The sequence below is a fragment of the Coenobita brevimanus genome, chromosome 34 (assembly GCF_032717465.1).
Source record: "Coenobita brevimanus isolate Jiangsu-jjx chromosome 34, ASM3271746v2, whole genome shotgun sequence".
Taxonomy (NCBI): Eukaryota; Metazoa; Arthropoda; class Malacostraca; order Decapoda; family Coenobitidae; genus Coenobita; species Coenobita brevimanus.
In genome coordinates this window covers 2897625-2924036 of record NC_136987.1, presented here as the reverse complement: position 1 = coordinate 2924036, position 26412 = coordinate 2897625, and the positions used below count along the sequence as shown (strand labels likewise).

General features: G+C 39.5%; 1 protein-coding gene across 1 annotated transcript; it reads left to right on the top strand.

The window, feature by feature from the left end:
• Positions 1 to 349: 349 nt before the first annotated feature.
• Positions 350 to 25485, top strand: LOC145396048 (peptidyl-glycine alpha-amidating monooxygenase B-like). The gene is made up of 18 exons (XM_080269512.1): positions 350 to 524; positions 1003 to 1157; positions 1604 to 1816; positions 2478 to 2545; positions 2872 to 2999; positions 3490 to 3640; positions 4450 to 4643; positions 5264 to 5348; positions 7115 to 7282; positions 8784 to 9024; positions 13477 to 13608; positions 15029 to 15201; positions 15677 to 15883; positions 17074 to 17189; positions 18217 to 18313; positions 23581 to 23664; positions 24389 to 24532; positions 25259 to 25485. Exons 1-18 carry the CDS (start codon positions 366 to 368, stop codon positions 25468 to 25470), a joined length of 2727 nt encoding a protein of 908 aa, XP_080125638.1. The 5' UTR covers positions 350 to 365; the 3' UTR covers positions 25471 to 25485.
• Positions 25486 to 26412: the final 927 nt, after the last annotated feature.

Sequence of the window (26412 nt, the reverse complement as noted above, 5' to 3'; positions counted from 1 at the left end):
CTGTCCTCCTCTTCTCTTCGACAGCCTCTGGGGGGTAGACCCACGGCGAAGACGCCACCGTTCCAGGTCCAGCATTTTTTGTTCCAGATGGTAGTGGCAGACAGGAGGGAAGGCTTAAGAGAAAATATGGAAGCCCAAAAATGTGATGTGGAAAACAAGAAGCATGCCTCTCTCATTACCAGCTATCATCTTTATTAATGAAATGTCTTGGTGTTAATGAATATTTATTTTTCATTATTATTACTTTTTTTTACAGGTGGTAGCAGCAAACAGGAGGGAAGGAAGGCATAGGAGGGGAAAAGAAGAAACTCCCCCCAAAACCAACACGAGAAACAAGAAACATGCCTCCCTTGCCACCAGCCAACATGCCATTGCTGTCAGCAGTGGTGCTGACGGCCATGGCAGCCATTTTAGTGCCATGTGCCAATGCCTGGCCGGGACACGTACGACGGGGAGAGCCAACACAAGCTGCTCAGGGCTCATATTTAAGAAAGATTAACATGCCTGGTGTCACACCCAAAGTGGTAAGTAACAGGGATAGGAATGATCAAAGAAAAATGCCAAGACAGTTGTTTAAAAGTGGCAGGGACAGGAATGGTTAAGGAAATGTGCTAAGCAAGGATACTGTTTAAGAATAGGAATATTCCAAAGATGCTAAGATGAAGTTGTTTTACTGTATTGTTTTGGTCACAGTTAGCATTAGACTGTCAAGACATTATTTGACAGGGAGAGCCAACACCAACCACCTCATTGGTAAGTGGCAGGGACAGGAATGATCAAGAAAGGATGCTGAGACAAGATTGCCTTATAGTAATGTTTTAGTCGCAGTTAATATCAGACTAACAGACACTTAGTATTGTATTATTAAGCATGAGGTTGCAAAAGAGAAGAAAGACATCCAGTTTTGTATATATATATTGAAGCGTATGGTGGAAGAAAAAGACCACTTGGCTAATAGTACTGTATTGTATAAAGGGGAACACTAACTTGAAGTATTTACAGGCAGATGCATACTTGTGTACAGCTGTGGCGCTCAACAGTTCAGTGGAGGAGTGGGTGGTGAAATATGACCCTCTGGCATCAGCTAACAGGGCTCACCACATGCTGCTTTTTGGCTGCTCAGATGTCGACCAAAACCACCTCAGAGATGGATACTGGTAAAGATATACAGCTAATGAATAAGATATCACAACTTTTTCTGTTATTACATTTTAAAAGTGTTGACCAAAACTGTCTTGGAGAGTGATACTGGTAAGATGTACTGTCGATTAAAAAATATATTAACTTTTTGTGTCTACATATATCGAAACATTGGACAAAGCGCTTGATCGTACAGTAATCTTCAGTATCTCATAAATGTTTATGTTTGTTGCAAGAGGATTTAATGAAGGGTTGGTAGTACAGTTGTGGACATAATATCATTCTCCATATTATATGAACACTTACAAAACTCAGAAAATATTCCGAGAATTTGCTAGGGTTCGAAGATCATGTTAATTTCAAAAGTCGTCTCTCACAGTTTAATTATTAATCATTTTGAGGTGTTTGAGTATTTATGCCTGCAATTATACCTAACCCAGTGTATTTTTCCCTCTCCTTTTAGGGATTGTGGCCACCATGGTGTGTGTGGTGGTGGCCGCATCATGTACGCTTGGGCCAAGAATGCTCCTGCCACCGCCCTCCCAGACCATGTAGGCTTCAGAGTGGGCGGCACAACAGGAATCAATTACCTCACACTGCAGATCCATTATGCCAAACCTCTGGATGATGGAGTTAAGGACAAATCAGGGCTACAAATGGAGATTACTCAGCAGAAGTGAGTTAGAACTCCTGCAAGAACCTTAAATCCAGAATCTAGAATTGCAACAAAAAATCAACTTTATTAGAGTTCAGAGTCTAGAATTGCTGCAAGAACTTTTACAAGAAATTAAATCCATAATCAAGAATTGCTACAAGAGCCTTTATTTGAATTCAGAGTCTAAAACTGCTGCAGTATGTGGAATCCATAATCAAGAATTGCTGCAATAATCTTCAGAAGAATCCATAGTCCAGAATTTGCAAGAATCTCCAGAGTTTAGAATTGCTGCAAGAACATTAACTAAAATCCATAATCTAGAATTGCAGCAAGAAACTTTACTGCTTCAAAGACCTTTAATAGAATCCGGAGTGTAGTGTGAAAGTTACTGAGTGAAGATATATATATATTTTTCCTATTTTACCTGGCACTGGGTTGGTATTTCTCTTACTTTTGTGTTTTGCTCCTTATTCATCATAGGATCGAGTTTTTGAACTAGATGGGTAAGATATAGCCTTCATTAACACCTGTACTACTCAGAGACCCTTCCTAAGTAGACTGATATATGCAGGCTGAAATAATACAGTAAGAAAAATGACATACTCTGATTGAAGGGATTAAAAATGGAAAGTTGACAAAGAGTTATGTTGATGAAAATTAATGTATGAACTCTCTTCCACAGGCAGAAGTACAAGGCTGGAATTTACCTTTTGGCAGCTGCCGGTATTAGTATTCCTCCAAACACTCCAAGTATGTATTAAACTTTTGTGTTTAATACTGCATATGACATTGTAAAGCATCTTGCATTACATAATTTATGTACAGGAAGTGACTTAGTTATTAGGGGCTTTATGCCATAGTGAGAAAATTTTGATGGTCTAAATAATGAGTGAATGGATGTATGGGCTTTTTAAAAACCCTGGGGACTTTTGAATACAGTACTGTCATTTTGTTTTTTCCTGACATGACATGTAGTACTATACTGTACTGTATTTGTAGTGTAATTTATTTTTGGCTTACTGTATATTTTGTGTATTGTATTGCTGGCATATTATGATGTACCATATATCCTGCAGAGACACATGGGGATGTGAACTGTGTGTTGGGCTTGACTGGTGAGCCTGTGGATATCAACATCTTTGCCTACCGTGTTCATGCTCACGTCCTTGGCACTGTCATCACTGGATATATGTTTGACCCTACTGTGAGTGATACAGTTATTATGTACAGCTGGAAACAAAATTTTACTGAATGTTTCACATCTCACTTTCCTTTTGCTGGCCAAAATTTCTAAGCTGAGAGAGGAACTGATATGTTTCTCTGGCCATAGGTGATTGTCTTTAATATTTCACCTCTTCTGCTTCTCAATTTCGTCAGTCGGCTAATATTCCCTTGTTGAGCAGACTTGTTAAGTTTTTCTGCCCGTATATATTTATATGTATTTTAATGTCATCTGCCTCTCACTTTTCGTTGCTGGCTAATGTTCCTAAGTTGAGCGAGGACATGGTATGTTTGTTAAAATTTGTCCAATGTTTCACATCTGCTTTTCACTTCCTCTAATGTCTGATATTCCCATGCTGAGAGAGGAGTTTTCTCTTTCCTTGTTTTCCGGACCCTGCTTGACCCCATCCTTAGGTGTGAAGAGAGTTGGATGATGATGATGATGATGATGTCATGCCTTTCACACTTCACAGACAAGGAACTTCACATTGGTGGCAAAGGGCAACCCACACTGGCCACAGGCATTCTATCCAACCTCAAAGATTCTTAGAGTGCAGCCGAGTGATATCCTCCATGCTCGCTGTACCTGGGACTCCACTAATCGCAACAGGGTTACAGTAATTGGTGAGCCTTATCCTTGTTTTGGATTTTATGGATTTAATACAGTCACTGCAGTTGTTGTTATTGTTGTAGTTGTTATTGCCACATTCCAAGGCTTGTCAGGATGTGAAATCGGTGGACTGCAGGCTGAAGTTGGTCTTTCCTTCAGTTCATCGCCTTCACTTTGGGGGAGAGGGAGAGAGTTGAGAGATGTTTGTATAACCAGGAAGCGGAACTGTCCAATCTTATTAGTGCCATCACATGTGGGCAGCCATTACCCTTGTCATAAATTTACTGCTTAAGTAGCCTAGCCCTGGGTGCCTGTGCTCCTGATGGGCCTTAAAAGACTGGATGATGGTAAAATTGGGTATTTTATTCATACTAACATTTGATGATTTGATTAAGCTAAGTGAAACATAGCAGTCAGAGGCTTCAACAGTGTCAGTAAATTTTGTCTTCTGTTGGTAATTTTTTTTTTTTTCTTCTTCTTCTTTTTTCAGTGCCAGATAATTTTGATCAGTTGAGAGAAATCTTTAACAGTCAAAGAACTAAAGTCAGGCTTACTAGAGCTTAAGTTACAGTGTACATAGAATCAGAGCCCAAGCTGAGACAAATCTTTTTTTATGTCTGAGATTCATTATTGACCCATCAGTTTCTAGCAACTCTTGGGAAGTAATTAGCTGGTTTGGGCTCTTGGTTTAACTTCCAGTCCACAGAAAACACCAACAATGCCCATGGTTAACCACAGTATGAGAAATCCTTTAGAGGAAGCATGACATAATATGATTGATTGATAAACTCTTTTGTAATGGTAAAAATATGTCTTATTGCAGGTAGCACATCAGCAGACGAGATGTGTAACCTCTACTTAATGTACTACACGGACCGTGACCGTGGATCTGAAGCTGGTGGTTGTGGTATGGAGTCCTTCCAAGACCTCACCTTGAACCTCCCTGCTGGCAGTGACACACCCCTCCCTCCCAACCCACTCCTTGAGGAATATGCTCATGGAGAAAATAAGCATAAGGTATGTTGTAAGACACAGAAGCAGTCCATAGTTTAAATCTGTGATCTGTTTGTCTGTCTTTCTGTCTCCTTCCAGATGCCTTAATCCTGGGAGGGGTGGCCAAAAATAAGTTGCCTCGACATTGCACTTTCATCCATCATTAGACAGCTCTCCATCTCACACTGCTCCCACTTATATAGCTTTCTACCCAATCCCACCACCTTACCCTTGTTCAGAATGTGTCCCAGAATACAGTATTACAACTTTTTCCATTTGATGTGAACTGTATATTGGAGGGAAGTCATCCTTTATAGATCTTACCATGACCTTCCCACCTAACCTGCTCCTTGAAGTTTATACTTAGAGAGGACACAAGTACAAGGTTCATTTTAGGGATATAGATATTTCTGTGTTTCAAAATATTGCAACTTTTTCCTTATGATTGTTACTGAGTGTGTGGCTTAATTCACTGGGTGTGCTGTTAATTAGTTTTCCATCCTTTGTATCTTTACTGTATTTGCTTTCTGTACCCTGCCTCACATTATCCCTAAGTGGAAAAAGAAAACAGGTTGATGATGATGATGATGATGATGCATTTCAGTTTGTGGGAATGCAATATAGAGGGCCATTTTATATTGCAGGAGAAGGCGTTCGCCTACAGCACAGTGAATGATGGCACAATTGAACTGGAGAAGAAAGCACAGTCCAGGAAAGACCCACAGCCATGTAAGATTTTACTCACTCTTTTGTTTAGATTCTGACTCTTTAGATTCTCATGAGACTCTTGGTTAAATTCTTCCTAGTCTCTTGTCTAGATTCTTCTCAGACTCTTGTTTAGATGATACTGAAAGGCTTTTACAAATTCATGAGGAGATAGGATAGTTAGTAAAGATCATAAAGTGTGACCTCAGGGATAAGAGACTGAATAGGGAGGCAGCCGGAGATCAGTGTGGGGAGCTGCCATTAGGTGACCAAGGCAGACAGATGCAAGCATGTTGGAGCCTTAATGAATGATATGATAGACAGTACAGTAGAAAGAATGGAATGAAAAGTGTCACTGGATTGAAGGAGTTAAAATTGATTGTGTAACTTTGATAATAATTACTACTTATATCTCCACTTACCAACCAAGAACTGGCTGCACAGTGAAGGCAGAGTCAGTTGTAATATTTATACAGTAAAGAGGGATGCCATCATGTGGTGGCACCAGTAAAACCAGTAGGCTGAACTACCTGGTTGAATAATTGGTATAAAGAACTGAGTGATGGAGGAATACTGTCTGTCATTGTGGATTATGTCAACAGGGCAAGACTATGAATACGAATATGGTGATTATGGATTCCAGCCTCAACGACCCAGACAGCCAAACCTAACCTGGGGATCCTCTCGTTTTGATCCGTCACTTTCACGGACAGGTGAAATTTGGATGCAGACGATCTAGATGTCCTTTATGCTTCCCTGACTTTTTTTTTTTCATATATATATATATATATATATATATATTTTTTTTTTTTTTTTTTTTTTTTTTTTAATATATTTGAAAACTTCCATGGCATGCTTTTTTTTTTTTTTTTTTTTTTTAAATACAGTATTTTGGTTTAAATGTTGTAGATTGCCCCATATTGTATGTTCCTGTGGTGCTGTTTAGGAGATTTTTATATTGAGGTTTTGGATTTTTTATTTAGAATGTTTTATAAGATGTTTTATATGATGATGATGTTTTATATGTTCTGTATGCTTCCGTCACACTGTTTTGAAGATATTTTTATTGTGCTGATGTTATCTTTGCGTGCATGACTCATTCCTTTCATTTTGATCCATCACTTCCACATAGAGATGAAATTAATTTTGATGCAGGTGTTTTAGATTTTCCATACACTTGCAGCCACTGTCTTGGAGATACTGTATTTTGATTTTGGTGATGATGTTATCTTTGTATGCATAATGGATTAGAATCCTAAGATGAATTATATTTTATGTGCAGTTATATTCATCACGGAATATGTTTCATAGTTTAAATGTGTTGTATGTTACAGCAGAATTTTCTTTTTATTTATTTTTTCAGGTTATTGGTTAGTGTTTATAGTTCATTATATAGTTTATTTTTCAGATCATCGATTGATGTATATAACTTTTGCATGTTTTAAATTTTCCATGTTACTGATAGAGGTTTATATCTTTGCATGTTGTCAAAAAAATGTTACTTTGGTAATTTTTGTAAATGTTGCTCATTGGTATTTATGTTGCATGACATCATAATCCAAGAATTCATTCAGGCTGTTTTTGACAGAGCAGTTTCTTAAATTGTATTCTGTACTAATGATTGTTATACTGCAAATGCACTACGTCATTTTCAAAACTGTAATTCTTGAATGATTGGTATCTCCCCTGTCATGAGGGATAAGGGAAGAACAATACTGTAGTAGCCTAGCCTTGGGCCCCAACATTTACAAGGGGGTAATACAGGATTTGATGTTACTGTTTACCAACAGATAACGGCAGATATGGGTCACATCCCCCTAGTGGCGGGAGGGAGTATGAGGACACCAGCAGTTACCCCAAGCCAAAAAAGCTTCCGGATGTACACTACATGCCGCAGGACACTCACACACCAGCTGTCGCACAACTGCCTAGAACAGGAAAGAAGCTTAAGGGCTCAGGTTGGTGACCACATCTGTCTGTCTTTAATCAGATGGATGGGAGGGGCTACAGATGAATTACTTGCATGTCACCCTGTCCTCCGTCATCAAGCTACTCTCTCCAATTCACACCCCTCTCTCTCAGTTACTTTCCATGTAATCCTTGGTCTCCCCTTCCTCATTTCATGAACTACTCGCATACGCACCTCTAGTCTGTCTTGCGTTCCACATTCTCTCCGATGCCTTAATCCTAGAGGGAGTGGCCAAATTATCTCTTGTATCCCAGGACAGTATTATACAAGGTGGTAGCCATATAAACAATTGGACATCTGGTGCTTTAATAGACAAAGGTGCTCAGATGGATGTGGCCTATAAAAAACTGCAGCTGGGGAATGGTTGAGATTTATTGCTTACATGTTACTACTTAGGTGGGAGCATCTAGCCACTCTCACCTTGAATACTTGGATTTTGTAGCATAACCTGGGGCTCCTGTGCTCCATATAGACAGTACAGTAAAAAAAGGATGATAGATAAAGAAACTAGATCTTCAAAGAAGGTGACATACAAGTGCTCCTCATTAAAGGTAGTGGATGAGTTTTAAAATATCAGCTATTTCATACCACTTTAAGTTAGTGAGAACTGGTAAATCAACTTCTCTGTCAGCATTGGAGCATTAATACTGTGTGCAGTTTTGCTTTCATTTACTGAAGACTTATAGCTTGAAAGGGTTTCCAGATGGGTTTCTTGTAACAGTGATTGCTTGTATAAGAAGAAGTCTCTGTATTAAACAGATAGCCAGATGTCTTAATCCTAGAAGGGGTGACTACGGACAAAATGCATCCATGTCATCATCCTCCACCATCAGGCATCCCTTTCTCCAGTTCACACCCTCTTCTCTTATGTACATCTAAGCCCCATCAATCCATCTCATCCTTGGTCTTCTCCTCTGCCTCATTCACATCCAGTCTCATAATCAGTCTTTCATTCTCCATTCTCTTCACGTGGTGAGACTGTGTTGTACTTTAATGTTACTGTTCCCTGCTCAGCCTTTCAGGTGGTGTTTGGTTGGGACTCTAATGATGTCAAGGAAGGGTATGAGTGAGTGACAACAGTGATAAAAGTGTTAAAGTATTGATGATGATGATGATGATAATGACAGTGACATTGATAATGATAGTGCAAATGACAATGATGGTGATGCTAATGGTGAAGACATAAAAGGAACTTGGTGTACTGTATGTTAATTTTGTCATTTCCTTCCTCATTGTTTTAGGTACGGTAGTGTGTGGGTGGTGGGGGACTGGTGAGGAGGAGGGAGGGTATAGGAGAGAGCAGTGTTAAGATGTTTAGGATGATGATGATGATGATGGTGTTGATGATGATGATGATGATATGATGATGATAAGGAGGAGGAGAAGGAGCAGGAGCAGGAGGAAAACAATGAAAACAGTGATGATAATTATGATGACATGTAACAGGAACTTACTGTATCATACTTTAATTTCTTCTCTTTCCTCCCCAGCTTTTCAGGTTGTGTCAGGCTGGGGCACAGACTTTGAGGGAGGGTATGGACAAGTATCAGCAGTATCGGTGGACTCAGGCGGTGATGTGGTTGTGTTCCATCGAGGGGAGCGGCCCTGGGATGGCTCCACTTTCCATGCTGACAACCGTTTACGCCAGCAGTCTTCACCCATCTCACGTCCAACCTTGATTCACTTGGCCAAAGACTCTGGCCATGTGCTTCATCAGTGGGGAAAGGATTTGTAAGTGGCTCTCCGTAAACCCTTCATTTTGATTATTTTAAATTTTTACGTATAGATGCATTTCATGGCATGCTGCTGATTAGTTCTTCCTTCCCTCTTACCCTTTGTGTGTGTGTGTGTGTGTGTATTTACCTATTTGTATTTACCTATTTGTAGTATACAGGAATTGAGCAATGCTCGTGTTGTCCTGTCTTCATATCCACATTTATCAAGTCTACCTTTACACACATGAATGTTTTTCTCATGCACCACCTCTATGTCTAAGTCGTTTCAAATATTTAAGAATATACCTAATTGTGATATACACGGAATGTACTATGCTCGTGGGTTTCCGTCGCTGTTTCTCAATAAGTCGAATTTAACTTTAAACTCGTTTAAGTTTTTAGACTGGACGATCTCTTTGTCCAGGCTATTCCATAAGTCTATACTTCTGTAAGGAAAGCTATATTTCTTGATATCCTTCAAGCAGCTTGACTTTTTCAATTTCATTCCATGTCCTCTTGTTGCTCTCTTATCCCATACAAACAGATCTTCTTTGTCAATTTTATCTACTCCCACCATGGTCCTGAACACCGCTATCATGTCTCCCCTCTTTCTCCTTTCCTCTAACGAAGGCAAATCCAGTTTTTCCAGCCTCTCTGTATGACAGGTCTGTCAGACTGGGGACCATCTTGGTTGCTGTTCTTTGTATTCTCTCAATCTTGTTTATATCTTTCTTTTTGTGTGGGCACCACACTACCGCTGCATATTCTAACCTGGGGCGGATCATGGCCACTATCAATTTTTTCATCATTTCCTCATCCATATAATGAAATGCTACTCTTATGTTAGTCAAGAGCTTATAAGTCTCTCCAACTATCTTGTTAATGTGCTTTTCTGGTGACAAACTATCTTGGACCAGCACTCCCAAATCTTTCTCTTCTCTCCTTTTTGTGATTAATTCATTACCCAAAAAATAATTCAGTGATGGTCTCCTGGTACTTTTACCCATTTCCAATATTTTACATTTCTTTACATTAAATTTCATTTCCCACGTCCGGCTCCAATTGTGTATCCTATCCAAATCCTCCTGCAGTATTTACAATCCTCCTCAACCTCTATCTTCCTCAAGATCTTTACATCATCAGCAAACAGACTCGCATAACTGTTCACTCCATCTACCATATCATTTACGTAAATCAGGAACATTACTGGCGCCAACACTGAGCCTTGAGGGACTCCACTTGTTACTTCCCTCCATCCAGACATCTTTTCCTTTATTACTGTCCTCATTTGTCTGTCTCTCAAAAAGTCTCTCATCCATTCCAGAAGTTTCCCCTTTAGTCCTCCTATATATTCTAGTTTCCACATTAGTCTCTTATGAGGTACCTTGTCAAAGGCCTTCTCTAAGTCTAAGTACACACAATCCACCCAACCATCTCTCTCCTGTACCACATCAATCGCTCTTGAGTAAAAGCTCAACAAGTTTGAAACACATGACCTTCCACTTCTGAATCCAAACTGACATTCAGCCAAAATATTCATCTCTTCCAGATATCTTATCCATCTGTCTTTCAGATTCTCTCACACAATTTTGCGACCATGCTGGTTAGAGACACTGGTCTATAATTCAGGGGTTCTTCCCTGTTTCCTCCCTTGTAAATTGGTACCACATTTGCCCTCTTCCATTCTTTTGGCACTTTCCCCTCTTCCAGTGAGCATACAATTAAGCTGTGAATTTTATCCGCCAGTTGTTCTCTGCATTCCTTCAGTACCCAATTAGAAATTCCATCAGGTCCTGGGGCTTTCCTTACATCTTGAGTTTCCAGTAATTTATACACTTCCTGCACCTCCACTTTTATATCTTTCATCACCGGAACATTTCTAATCACTCCCTCCCCTTCCACAAGCTCCTTTTCTTTAGTGAAAACTGACTGGAAACGTTTGTTCATTATTTCTGCTTGCATTGCCGCATCCTTAAAGACCCCTCCATCTACTTTCAGCTTGGTGATTCCTTCCTTTTGTTTCAGTTTGCCATTAACAAATCTATAAAACAGTTTGGGTTCATCCTTGCATTTGTCAATTATACCTTTTTCAAAATTCCTTTCTTCTTCCCTACGTATTCTTGTGTATTCGTTTCTTGTTCTTTTATATTCTTCCTTTGTTCTGTCATTACCTCTCTTCTCCAATTGTTCCACGCCTTATCTCTCTTTTTTGGCAATCATACACCTTCTATTAAACCACTCCTTTTTCCTGTTTTCTTTCCCTCTTACTCTTGGTACAAATTTTTCCACTCCCAAATTATAGAGGTCTAGAAAGATATCCCACTTCCTCTGTATCTCTCTTGTTTCTCTGAATTTTCTCCAATCCGCATTTTCAAAAAAGTTTCTCAATCCTGTAAAATTTGCTTGCCAAAGTTGTATCTTCCTGTCTGTGAAGCTCGTCTCTTGGCTCGACGTTTTCCTATTAACATCTGGAACTCAATGACCACGTGATCACTTTTTCCCAAAGGACAGAGATATTCCAATGATTCTATTACATCGGGTTCTTTGGTGAACAGTAAATCTAACCTTGCTGGTGTGTCCTCACCTCGAAACCGTGTCTCTTCTTTGACCCACTGCGTCATCACATTATTCATTATTATATTTAATAACATAGTACCCCACGAATCCTCGCCGCCTCCCGAGTACCATTCCTCCCAGTTCACCTCTTTACAATTAAAGTCACCCACCAAAATTATATTATTGCTTTTCTCAATTATTTTTGCAAGTAGCTAGCCATATCTGACAACATCTCATGGTATTCTGGCCATCCTTCCATGCTCTCGTCTTTGGGGGAACATACACTACCGCCATATCTCTCATAACATTCTCTCCAGTTTCTAATTTCATATATATCACTTCAGCCCTGCCTTCTCCCATTTCCACAGTATCTACATTTATGTTGTTCTTCACTGCTATCATCACTCCTCCTCCCTTTTTTTCTTTCCTGTCTTTTCTCCACAGTTTGTATTTACCATCTCCCAAATGAACATCAATATCTTCTCTTAATTTGGTCTCTACAAGGCACATGACATCAGGTTCATGTTCTCTCAAGAAATCATTAATTTCGATCCTTGTCGATATGAAACCATCAACATTAGTATATATCACCTTCAAATTATTTTTGACATTATTAATACCCTCTTCTCTCCTACTCTCTGTCCGTACCACTTCTTCAACTTCTGATCTTTCACAACCATCCCCCCTAGTGTCCTTCACTTCTATTTCCTTAAATACCATTTCCTTACTTTCATATCCAATACTCTCCAAAAAAAAGTATTACGTTCTTCCTCTGTCCTCTTATCATTTTTTTCCTTTACTTCTTCCTTTAATGATTTTAAAACTTCTCTTTCTTCTTCATTCAGATCTTTTCTTATTATAATATTTTCCATCCCCGCCTCTTTGCTTAATTTCCAGGTCACTTTAAGTATCTCATTTATTACACTTTCTGATGTAAACTTGACTCTCATTGGTCTTGTTTCCCCTTTCTTATAAGGCCCTATCCTCCTTACCTCCTCAATTTCTTTTACCCACTCGTCTCCTTCGGGGTCAATCTTGCCTAATATTCCTCTCACCATGTTCGTGTCTTTCTCGAGTCTTGCGAACCTAACCTTTTCTTCCTCTTCCCTGTTTCCAAATACTACCACACATCTGTTCCTTTCTACAGTTTCTCTCACTATTTTCTCTTTTTTCTTCAGTATTTTCACTACATTTTCTTCCATTTCTTTCTTGTTCATTTCCCTTTCTTCCTGGATGATCTCTCTTAAGCTGACCACTTCTTTCTGTTCTTCTTCTACGTGTGCCCACTTTGCCTTGTGTTCTTCTAGTACATTACTCACCTTCTCCGTTTTATTAGTACTCTCATCAAGTTTCCTCCTCAGTTCAACATTCTCCCTCTTCAAATTCTTAATCTCTTCATTGGCTGTTTCGTTGGACTGGATTAGACTCTGTATGGTGGTTTCCGTATTTCCTGGCACATCCTTTATCACTAGATTCTCTACTTTTTTTTCGAGTTCACTAATCCTCATAATTAATGTTTTCACCAGGTCCATGACATTAGTATTAGCATCAAATCCTTGAAATTCCATTCCCTCATTGTTTACATTTTCGGCCATCTTTAACGTACCGGTAAAGTACCTAAACAGCTGTTACCGAATAAGCCACAAACATTCATGTATACTATTGCCAACAAATCTTTACATTTTTGGTAGTCTACCAACTTTCATTATTTTAAATTTAAAGAAAGACCCTAGGAGACAGGACAGACAAAATTCCTGAAACTACTCAAGGTTAGGAGCGATGCCTGGGACGACCTCTCTCTCCGGCTGCTCGTGAGTGTGTGTGTGTGTGTGTGTGTGTGAACCTTTCAGTGAGAAAAAGAGGCCAGGATGATGTTAATGATGATGATGATGATGATATTACTACTTTGCAGCTTCTATGTACCTCACGGGATGACATTGGACCAACATGACAACATATGGGTAACAGACGTGGGCCTCCACCAAGTATTCAAGTTCCCAGCAGGCTATGGGAAGGGCGAGCCTCTCATTACCCTTGGCACCAAGTAAGTTTATAAGCACCTCATTGTAAGTAAAATCTGGCGATCTACAGGGTGCCCAAAAAGTCTGGAGTCACAGGGATTTATACTTGATGTTTTTTATTGCATATTGTACATCTACTGTTATTTACAAAATGTGCTCCACCTGTCCATGCTGATGCTCCACACACTTTCTGAGCTACTGTATTGTGTTTATTTGGATTCTTCATAGTGTATTAGGATCAGCAGCAGCACAAACCTCAGTAACTCTCTCAAGAAGATGATGAAAATCTCAGATTTTTGCAGGATACATCTGTACCTTCAGGAACTGTCAAATTGCAGAGTCCAGTGTTAATGACAGTTTTCACCAGTAAAGAAAAAAAATATATATATACTGTCAGTTTCAGACTTTCTGAATACCCTGTATCAGGCTAATAGCCAGACTTTGAAGGGGGGGGGGGGCTTAATCTGTACTTGCAGAGCAGCCAATTGGGCAGAGTGCTGCTGCATACTTTCTGTGGAGGTCTGGGTGTATGCATAAGTGACGTTGAGAAGCAGCACAAAACTTTTGAACAACAGAGAGTGACTCTTTTTGCTCTGATATTAAAAAGCAGACTGTGAGAAAGTGAACCTTGAGGCATGTGGGGGTTGTCCGACCCTCTCGCCTCCCCCCGCTGATGGGCCTGTGTATGTGCTTCTATTATTCTAGCTTGGCCTGAAATTGCCTGGTGGTTTAGTAGTTAGAATACCATAGTTGGAGTGATAATTTGTACTGTATACATTTTATCTGCAAGAGACGATTGGAAGTTTTGCGATCATGTAGTACTGTCAAGGGAAATAAGTTATACCATATTCTTTTTTTAATCTAACTTGGCCTAAAATTACCATCTGTCCATCTTGAATGCTGAGGTGGAACAAGGGATTAAAAATAGAATATGGTTTTAGTCACAAAGAAATGCTATGGAGAGGACGTACAACCATTGCACTGTCTGTTTCTGCTACTATACTGTGTGAAATAAACTGCAGAAGGATCAAAATCTGGGCTTCATCCATTTGTTTTATTTGTTTTTGTTGTGCCCCCAGCCTGACATAGATGTGAACCCAGTGGACTGTAGGAAACTGGTCATGTCAGTCAGGCACTCCCAGAGATCTTTTGTTAAGGTTATGTTGAAGGAGTGTATTGTGACAGTGTGGTGCATAAGGTGAGTGGTGTGGTGTAGGGGGCTGCATTCCAGTGAGGGCATAGTGGACTGTTTGGGAGCTGTATTTTGTGTTCGTGTTGCAGCAGTTGTTGTGGAACCAACAAAACGTAAGTCACAAATGCATGTTAAGCCTAGCCAAATGGAGTACAAGGGTGTTTGATATTTAGTTAAGCTTAGTAAGTGTGGTAGGTTCTATAATCCAGGGTTACTTAATATTAATATAAAAATTTTGCCCACCTAATTAGGTTTGAGCCTGGCAGTGACAAGACACACTTCTGCAAACCGACTGGAGTGGCGGTGTTGGCTTCAGGAGAATTTTTTGTGTCTGACGGCTACTGCAATGCTCGGGTCCTCAAGTATGATTCAACAGGCAAACTCCTCTTCCAGTTTGGCAAGCCTAGTGGAGGAGGCTTTGCAGGTAGGAACATGAGAATGAGGGGTTTATGAGTGAGGAGGGAAGTGAAAAGGCTTCACTGCATTTTGCAAGGGATATGTACTGTTATGAATAAAAAGGTGACCAAGAATCCACTTTCACATATATAGGTAGCACTAGAACTTCAGCAGACAGTTCTTTCTGCAATTTACTTTGGATATCAATCAGTATATCTGTCTATCTGTCTATTTATATCTATCTGTTGAGAAGAAGAGTACCTTCATGTGGTGACGCCGATTTAACTTTGGTGCTCCACTGCATGGTTATACAAACATCCCTCAGCTCCATTCATATCTCCTGAAAGGGGGTTGGTGAGCCACAGGCAGAGAATAGCTTCTTCCTGCAGTCAACTTGGATCACGTTCAGATTAACCTGCGGTAGCATCTGTTTCTGCTGCTGCTGCTGCTTAAAATGAGGGCTTAGTATATGAAGGTTCAGTTTACTTCCTTTTTTTCCCCAGGTTTGAGGATCAGCTCCCCAGCCCCAGGCACATTCAGCATCCCCCACGCCCTGACTCTAGCAGCTGGGGAGACAGAGTTGTGCGTGGCTGACCGCGAGAATGGTCGAGTGCAGTGCTTTACCGTTGACCAGGGCAAGTTCACACGGCAGTTCCAGTTTGAAGGATGGGGTCAGAGGCTCTTCTCCATTGCCTACACTTCAGCCAGAGGTGAGATGGTCATGTCTCTTGCTTGTAAAGAATATTAACCCTGTCAGTTCAGGCATGTCATTTTTATTTTCTTGTCACAGTAAAGCAATTTTATTTATCATGAGAGAGCACCCAGGTAGTGAGAGTGCTAATGGAGGCTGTGTCTAACCCCTCCAGTTCCAAAAATTTCTCCTTGCTTAAGAAGAAAAAAAGAAAGAAAAAAAGAAAACATTGTTGTGAAGGGGTTAACACTCAGGCTGCTGTGACTTGCCCAGCTGAGTAAAATTTGTCTGATATTAACTAGAATAAAATGCTATAGTTGTCCTGACCATGTGAGAGTTAATGGTACCGGTATTATAGTTGCGTTGCTCAACCCTGAGGTTGACATTATCGTACCCCGGCAACCTACCTGTCAGAAGTGCGTTTGATTTCGTATCATACACGTATCATATTATTATACACGAATATTATTATACACAAACATATTATACACGAATCACATGCATATCATATTATACTCGAAATCGGAAACACTGTTGACGAGTAGGTTTCTCCAGAGTACGATAATGACAGTCTCAGAGTTGTTCACCGAGACTATAGCACTCATGGTCGTATGGCTCACCGTCAGATGAATATTATTATCTGGTGTTAGCTGGAATAGAAGACTAGAGTTACCAGAATTACTGTCTGGAAGTGCATATGATAAAAATATTGACATGTAGTAGTAGTAGTAGTAGTAATAGCCACCCCAGACTCATCTGACTGTGAACCCAGTGGACTGCAGGCTGTAGTTGTTCTGTCCTGCAAACCACTGTGCTCCTTTTGATGAGGATTTGGAGTTAACTGAGAGATATTTGTATACCAGGGCAACTCCACTGCCCAGTTATATCATTGCCACCACATGAAGGCATCCCACTCCAGTAACTCTGACTTTTAACTGTCATCAACAAGCAGTATATGGCGTACTTGCAAAAACAGGACTTTGTGGGGTAGGTTCATTTGCCATTTTTCTGTATCCATCATCTGTGGTGTCAAATTGTGTAATGCCAAGTATGCACCTATAATTTTTCGATCAAGTGTTTGTGTACAATATTAACAGTTAAAAGTGGCAGTTTTGCATCTGTTCATTAACCTGTTCAGCATCTGTTCATCATCAACTTTTTTCTATACAATGTTCACGTTTTTAACTACAAATGGATGATGATGTGCAGGAGGCCGACTGTATGCTGTGAATGGGCCGTCAATGCTGGGGACTCAGAAGGTGATGGCGTTTGAGGTGAATTATTCTTCTGGGGAGCTGTTGGGCCACTTCAGTCCAGGCAACCAGGTGAGTAGGGCTGGTGGAGAACAGTATCTATGGATTTACCTTTATCTTTCTATCTGTCTGTGTGTCTGCCTGTCTGTAGCCAGATGCAATAATCCCAGAGGGGTCCATGTCACCCTGTACTCTACCATCAGGCTTTCCTCTCTCTAGAATACCTCACCTCCTTATCCCTTTAGCTCATTTTCAGTCTCCCCATTCACCTTACCCATGTATATTCTTCTTGTCAGTCTCTTGTCCTCCATTGTCTTCACATAATTAAACCATCTAAGGATACCTTTGTTAACATTTTCTAACATGTCAATATCACATTGCACCCGAACGTCATCATAAAGCTGGTGTGAAAGGAAAATGTAATGGAAGAAGAGGAGCAGCACAGTTCTTGGGATGAGAGTAGAGAGAGTCTGGTGAAAGAAGTCAGTTATAATGCAAAATACACAAACTTTTCCGTTAAATGAGTTAGTAGCAAACAACATAAACTGGTACCAGAGTGTGCACAGTTCCGACAGAATTGTTGCATTTCATAATTATTTATTGTGCTGAAATTGCATGTGTAAGTACTAGAGGTCTACTCTTTGGGACATTTTAAGAATTAATTTATTCTCTAATGCTGTTAATATTTATGGCATATCACTGTTTAATAAGCGGAATGTTTACCAGTTGAAGGGATGCTGTTTGACCAGGATTCTAGTATTGAGCAAGTAGTTCTAATTATGGAGGGTTACATCCCTGTGTATTGTAGCCAAGTCAGTTATTATTGGGATTCAGTTTATCGTATGAGATTCCATTAGAATCCTTGCTTGGAATGACATTTGCATAGATTCGATCCCCAAGAGGTGACTGGAAGTTTTTAATTATGTAAAGTAGTGCCATCAGGGGAAGAAGGCTCATCATCCACTCTTAGATATACTGGTTTAGGGTAGCATTGCATCCCAAGACACCAGGAGATACATTGAGATTCAGTGTTATAGTTTTTTTTTTTTTTTTACCCATATGTGATCAGTCGGTATTAATCCTACACCTTCTACTTTAGGGCCTGAGTAACCCCCATGACCTGGCAGTATCAAATGATGGGAATGAGGTGTATGTAACAGAACTGGGCCCCAACAGAGTATGGAAGTTTCAGCTTGGTAAGTTACTGTTTGACTTGATTGTTTAATAATGCTTCTTCTTTTCATTTACCTTTCATTGTATTCTTGTTTTATTTACTTTTTTTTATTTATGATGCTTCTCTTTATTGATCTTTTACTTTATACTTCTTCCTGTTATTTATCTTTTGTTTCCTGCTTCATCTTTTTATTTACCTTTAGTTGTTGATAATCCCCCTGTACCAGGTCCTCTCTCCCCTGTCTTTCTGTATCCTTGGTGTTAGGAGAATATGAAAGTTTCAGCTCGGTAAGTTGTTGTTTGACTTGATGATGATAATGATGATGATGATGATGATGATGATGATGATGGTTCTTGTTTGTAGATCCATCCATCCATCCATCATTCAATCCTACGTTGCCCCACGAGGAGCGTAGGAGCCCGGGGCATGTAGATACTTTTATAGTACTGGAAGACTGAGTAGGATAGTGTTTTGAATGATAATATTCTTTTAATCAACCCCTTCATAAATAATTGTTTATGAAGTAAATGATTAAAAAATACGGTGTTGGTAGGCTTGTGAATGGATGCAAGATTCCAGGGGTTTGAATGGTGTTTGAAAGATTGTGATATCCATTTCCATGGGCATGCTGTTGTTAGTTCTCCCACTTTCATTCAGTCCCTTTCCATTTTTCTGAATAGAACCTCATCACATCATGAGAAAAAAAAAATGATGGTAATAATGGTAAATTCTAGATGGAAATGTTAACAGTGTATGATTCAGTAATTTGTTCTTGAAGGATCCTCTCTTGGGCTGGTAAAAGAATGTGGGTGAATGTGTAGCAATTTTACAGATAGCATTTATTCCATCCATTCATCATCTAGTCCTAGATTGCTTTATTAGAGCACAGGGGCACTGGGCTTGCATTTATTTCACTTATAGAATAGAAAGATCTCGTTCACAAAGTATAGATGTGATGGAGTTAAGTATATTAATGTTGATAATCAGAGAAAAAACAGTATAGCATTGTATTTAGCAGTGACTTTAGTTTTCACAAGATCATTTGTGGATACAGAATCTTATGTAAATTTATTGTTAGAACTGTGTATGTTGCATCACTTGTACTTAAGGTACTGTGCTGCAGCTGCTTGCTCCTTGTGTTGTTGTGTATGCTGTTATACCAACACGGTTTTTGTTGATGTTCTGCAGTGCCTGTCAGCCATGAGGGAGGGAGACATGTGACACTTGTATTATCCTAAATGACTTGACTAAGAGGTGTATTCTTATTCTCTTAGGAGGTTTTCTGACACCTCTTCCTTAATTATTTATTTGCACATAATTAGTCTCATTCATATTGTTTATATCTTTCTTACTGGTATATCAAGAAAGATTGCAAAGTACTAGTAACAGAGAAGAATAAACTGGTAAGAGAAAGGTATTTTCATTTTCTTATATCAACATAGATTGCAGAAATAACCTACTGTACAAGAATAAATTAATTTATAAATTACAGAAATGAAATATTAAGAAAAAAATGTCAGGAAACCTTAATTAACAAGAATACAGACTCTAGGCTCATATTGTAAGTGGCTCTTGAGATTTAGTAACATATTTCTAAGCAACCCTTTCTGCACATTATACCTCGGTATCTTCTTGTGCGTTACTGATTCAGACTACTGTACTTTGATGTGAACCCTTTCCTGGACAGCAGTAGGCATCTGGCTGCGTGAGTCTGTATGCAGTGCTGTCCAGGTTAGGGGTGTTCCGACTGGCAGTTGAATGGCTTTTTTCATGCAGAATAATTTATCATGGCTTCTGTGATGCAATTTATATGAAAATGTAACTTGATGAGGTAATTTTTCTGACTAAAATCATGTCCATATGCCAGTTTGAAATGTATTTCTGATGGTGTCATTTGCATCACCATGCATCTTCAGGAGGTAATTTTGGTGATGAGGATAACATCATGGTGCACAAAAAGGTTAAAGCTGTATAAGTATCATGCAAGAGAATGTTTAAGGTGTAATATGCAAAATATGTTACTAAGAAAGAAGAGATACGAAGTCGTCTGTGCCACTCATAATACGTGCCCAAGCAGTGATCTGACCCTTGACCTGACGTGACTTGACCATTATGTGACGATTTATGTACTGCCCTAGATGTCAATGGACGACCCTCTCCCCTCCCTCGACCTGGCCTCCTCCAACGCATCATGTACTTCATCACCTCCTTCCTGGCATAATTCGTTCCTGTGCAGCTGTGACTTGGGAGCACCATATGGATTATTAGTTTTAGTATTTATTTTTATTTTAAGGATTCTGATGGTTTGAATGGTGAGTGAATGAAAGTGTGGCCCATTTACTTGGGTATGCTCTTGATAGTTCTCCTTCTGTATGGCTTCTTTTTTGTGGTCTAATTCATTGTTGACTGCTGTAGTTCTTTGTTTAGGTTGTTGTTTGTTGTTGGGTTCATTGTTTTAGTTCTGTGCTGTTTTTTTGTTTTGATTAGTTTTTACTGTGTAGTTAATTTGTTATTGTTGACTGTATTGTTTACTGTTAAGCTAATTGTTTTACCATTTAGTTCATTGTTTAATTTTTAGTTCATTGTTTCTTGCATGTTTTAAAAAAATAATAAAGTTTTAGATTCTTCTTATACTGCAGAATTGGTGTTTGATTACCAAGGAGAAACGGTAAAACCTGCCACCAAGCAATGTGTGTGTGTGTGTGTGTGTGTGTGTGTGTGTGGTGTGTGGTGTGTGTGTGTGTGTGTGTGTGTGTGTGTGTGTGTGTGTGAGAGAGAGAGAGAGAGGGAGAGGGAGGGAGGGAGAAGGGGAGAATGTTTTGTGACACTCATATGGGAGTATGGGAATTGAAATCTGGCCAGTGAATGACAGACAACTCCCTCAGAACAGGTGCAGGCATAAGGAGGATGGATAGTTTAAATAATGATGAAATTTTTGAGTTACAGAATTGAGGTAAGAGCACTAGGAGTGAGGTGTGGAAGTACTGAATGGATAAAAAGGAATACAGCACATTGAGATAGTATGGACATATGCAAAAAAGCGTATGTAGATGGTGTACCAATGAAAGTTTGTGAAAATGACATCAGTGATAATGTTGGTAGAGTCTGATCTTATAGGATATAGAAATGAGTGGAGCAACTTACTGGATTTATGTGATGACTCAACTGTACTGAGTAGGAAATGCCACAAGGACATTATAGAATGCATCCTCGTGAAAGCAGATTTACCGGCAGGGGATGGAATCATCAGGCAATGTGCAATAGCCATTGCCTATGGAGTCAGAGTTACCAAGCATGTAGTCACACTCTGCTCTCATGTTACTGCCTCTTAAGGTCAATGATAGCCACTGATCTACTACCTTTGCTTTTTACTTGGAATCCACCAGCTTTTTTGGGGGGATAGAAAGGGAGTTAAGGGACATTTGTAGAACCAGACAGTACATAATTTGATGTCATCTCATGTTAATGCGCCTCCTCACTAACACTGGCACCCTGGGAATATGGACGTTGTAGGTTTGGCAGCATGGGTTTGATGAATGTTTTGTATCAGCGTTTACTCAAAGAAGAAGAAAAAGCACTCATTGCATTTATACATCCATTGTACTTTGCTCTGCAGGTAGATGGTATTAGATGGGAAGAATTATGGCTTAGTAAAATTTTAATATGCATTATAGTCTACATGGAGGGGCTGTAGAATGGGAGACTAATTTGAAGAATGTATGTTAGTGAGGTGGAGAGGGAAGAGGGAGAAGGAGACTGAGGATGAAAGGGAGGGAAGGAATGGAGAGGTCTATGAAAGAGGGGGATATGAGTTGGAGAGAGGGTAATCTGATGCCAGAGGACAGAGTGGCATGGTGGCATTTTGTTTGTGTCCACACCTTGTGGGCATAAGGTATCTACAGGTAGAGTGTGGAGTGAATTGAAGAGTACAGATAAAAAGCTTATGGTTTATGGAGGATGATGGCTTTAAATACCATTTGCTGTATAGTATAAACATGGCAAACTGAGTGGGTGAGATGAAAGAAAGAAAGGCGAAAAAAGTAAAATCACTTTGAGGAGGGCAGTAATTGGGAGCACTTAACATTACTTTCCAATATTCAGAAAGGTATGATTAAGGCAATCCAACCAGATGTGGCATATAAGGGTTCAGTCCAAAGGATGGATGGAGTTTACTGCTCACATAAGGCCACCCAGGTAACCTAAACAGGGAGAATCTGAGGGTAGGCTTGTATATGAGCGTGATGGAGACAAAAATTATGTTCAACAAACACTTTGTAGTCCAGTAAAAATAGATAAAGAACTAAATGTGTTGATGAATACATGTTCTGTATCTAGAGCAAGCAGCTCAGGCAGACCCAGTCTATGACAGTGAAATCAGGGAAGGAAAAGGAATGGGATGAAGAGGTTTTGGGCAAATTAAGCAACAACATGAAGGTTAAGCAGTTGCCATTTTGCCAAGAGATGGTTACATAAACAGTGTGTCCTTCCTTGTCGAATGTACAGTTTGGAAATCTGGAATCTAACAGAGTCCTTGGAATGTAAACATAGGAGTGCTCAGAGAGGAATGGAGAGGATTATTTGGGGGGTCACATGGAGAAATAAAAAGAGAGTTTCCTGGATAAGGGTACAGACGAAAGTAGAGGATATACTTACTACAGCCAGAGAGCATAAATGGATATGAGCAGTTCACATCCTTAGTAGAACAGATAACAAATTGACAACCAGGGTAATTGTGTGGCAGCCAAGAGATGGAGTGAGAGGAAGAGGCAGATAGAGGATAAAATGACGAGATTTGGAGATTCATAGGGATTGGATGGAACAGACTAGCAACCAATAGGTCAGAGTAGATAATGATGGGAGAGGCTTTAGTCCTGTAGTGAAACAACTTGGGCTGATGATGAGGAGGATTGCGTTACCACCAGTTGCTTTGCTCAGCGTTGGAGAGATGTTTCTAAGGATTGAGGTCAGATGTATTCTTCATTATCCCATTCATTAGGAAGGGGCTAATGAAGGACTAAGTTGAATTAAATAATCTAGAATTCTCAAGAAGAACAAATGAGATATGTATCTGATTCAGGGAGTTAAGCCATTCATTCAAAGAATTTCCTTGTAGAACTGAATTGCCATAGTAGGTAAAGATGTTGAGAAAATCACTTTCATTACTCTCAGTGCCTTCAGTACTTCCACTGCTTTCATTACTTTCATTGCTTTCACTGCTTTCATTACTTTCACTGCTTCCACTACATTCACCAGTATCAGTACTTTTATTAATTTGGTTTGTTTCAACAGAGTCAGCAGTGAAACCTCATCCACTGCCCACCAATGTCTCCAGATTGGTCCCAGTTAAGGTCCAGTCAGGGGAGACCATTCAGGGTCAGTACACCATTCAGTCTGTTGCTGTTAGGTGTCCCAGTGAATGTATGCATTTCAGTATTGGAAAGTCTTTCATTTTGTTATACTTATCATAAGACTGATTTATTCATTTGGTTGGGAGAGAACTACAGGCTAGATATTGAGCTAATATTAATAATACAGTAATTATAAGACAGGTAATAATAATAATACCAGTAGTAATAATATTAATGGTAATAAGGATAATACAGGTAATAATAATAATAATGATAATAATAATAGTAATAATAATAATAATAGTAATAATAATAATAATAATAATACAGGAGGCTAATACCAGTAATAATGGTTAATCTTCTGTTTCTCAAAAGGACCACTTCTTCAGATGAGTTCACTGCGATTCAGAAATTAAGGATGACAGCATGACTGTCGCTTCATAAGTACAGTAGTTCTTTATTTGTCAGACATTTTGGATTACACGTAGCACTCCTTCAAGGGACAGATTAGGTGATATGTTATTTTTTTTTCCCTCAAAGAGTCTTTTGATGATACAGCATATTTTTCCCCCATCAAAGAGTCTGTTTAGATAATAAATTTTTCACCTCAAAGACTGATTGGTTAATATATTTTTTTCTTCACAGAGACTGATTTTTTTTTTTTTTTTTACTCCAGAGAGACTGGGTATATTATTTTTCCCTCAAAGAGACTTTTAATTTTTAATTTATTTTTTTCTCCTCTCATACAGGATCATTGAAGGCTGCCCAGGTTGCGCTAGTATCCCCATCACAGTGGTGGCCGGGTGGCGTGTGGGTAGTGGTGGCTGGTCTCCTGGCCGTCCCCGTCATCGTCCTCACAACATTCACAGTTGTCATACGTGCCAGACGCACGGGTCAGTTCAAATCAAAGTTAACCCATTGAGCCCAGGGGTGTCTTTCATTTTATTCTTGCCATCTCATGATTTTATCTAGCTTAAAACAGGCTGTTCAAACAGGAGGGGTTAGATATAGTGTAATTCAGTCCCCTCACTACTAGAGTTGGACTTAATAGTTGAATTAGATTGTTTGATGATAGTCTGATTTAAAGAAATTCCATCATAGGGAAGAGTAAAGATGAAGGTGTTGGCCGGTATCCTATCCTTATCATGTCCTAACAGTATTATCAGTCATCATACATGTCCAGCACACTGGTCGCTTCATACAAAAGCTAACCACTTCAGTCTCATTGGTAAAATCATCTCAGGGCACACCCCCTAACACACTCCTGCACAGCTGCATCAACTCCTCAGTGCTCTCAAACTTCCTTCAGAGGATTTGTGCAGTATTTATAGGCTAGTGGTGCATATTCTGTTTTCAATATATTGTACATATATTTCATGTTTATTGGTTCTTATCATATGTATGGTATTGTTTTAATAAGCACAGCAGCATGGACTTTATATTTTACCATGCCTTTTTATGAACCAGATATTATACAGTATTTCATTTTATTCTTGCTACCATCAAACAGTTTAACTCATCTTAGGAGAGGCTGCTTGAATGGTAGAAGTTATAAATGGCTATGAAGAATTATATTCCACTTGGAATGTGGGTTGAAGTTGTACATTATTCTTTTGCAGGTCGACTTCATCTACGACACCTTCACAATGGCACTGGGGTTGGGTCTGGGCGAGGGAGGGGAGGCAAACACGAGAATGGCCTCAGCCTGGGCTCACTCTTCAATAGTCGGCGAGGCTTTGAGCAGCTGGCCACCGAGGATCTTGACCACGATGCCCCTGACTCTGGAGACTCTGATGTGGAGGAGTTTTCACAAGTGGCCACCCGAGCCTGAGCCAATATCACTGCCACCACCTGCCATCAGAATTTCATGACTATAAAGCCATTCCTTGATTTTCTTGAGAGTTAGGGAGCAGACACACCCATGAATAATGAATAATCCACAAGTAAGGAATGTCCATTTAAAAAGTCCCCCACAGTCCTAATTTAACCATGTGATTGCCTAAAACCTTTTGTAGTGCCACCAAACATTGCCATACATCAGAATCTACTTGTTTAAAGTGTATTTCTAGATTATTATATATATATATATATATATATTTTTTTTTTTTTTTTCGGTATCATCTCATAATACACCTTAAACTTGTTTATGTTATGATAATTTTCTCATTCACTAATAGTCATAACTGGCAATGTTGAAACCACGAAAAATGAGTAATGACACTACTGTACAGGGTGGCCTATTTATTTCACTCATCTGTCTTCTGTGTTGTGGACATGACTCAGTCTGCTGGTGTTGGGAGTGGTTATGTCCTGGCTGCTTTGTGAAATTCACGATAAGCTGTGCAGTCAGTGGCCATAAAAAGCAGTCACTGTAAAGTATGGTTATGTGAAGTAAAAAATTATCCAAGATAGACAAAGGTAATGCTGACTGAGCTGTCCCTGTAACACACAAGAATTTGGATGTGTAATATACGACCACCTTGTACAGCACTCATTGTCAGATGTTTGATCTTATTCAGGGTGATTTGCCAATTTTGCCAGAGGGCAGTGCAGCTCTAGTAATTTAGTTTCCTTATGCAGCTCCAGTAATTTAGTTTCCTTGTGCAGCTCCAGTAATTTAGTTTCCTTGTGCAGCTCCAGTAATTTAGTTTCCTTGTGCAGTTACAGTAATTTAGTTTCCCTAGTGTTTATTTGTGAACACATTTTTCCCTTACCTGTTTAAGTCTGTGGTTCCAATTTCCATAGTTTTTCTCAACAGCACAGTGTGATAGTG

Bases quoted from the DNA above. Each gene is read 5' to 3' on its own strand.
- LOC145396048 (XM_080269512.1), top strand. From the start codon at position 366: ATGCCATTGCTGTCAGCAGTGGTGCTGACGGCCATGGCAGCCATTTTA. The intron at 525-1,002 runs GTAAGTAACAGG...AAGTATTTACAG, and splicing joins CTGGTGTCACACCCAAAGTG to GCAGATGCATACTTGTGTAC. The intron at 13,609-15,028 runs GTAAGTTTATAA...CCACCTAATTAG, and splicing joins CTCATTACCCTTGGCACCAA to GTTTGAGCCTGGCAGTGACA.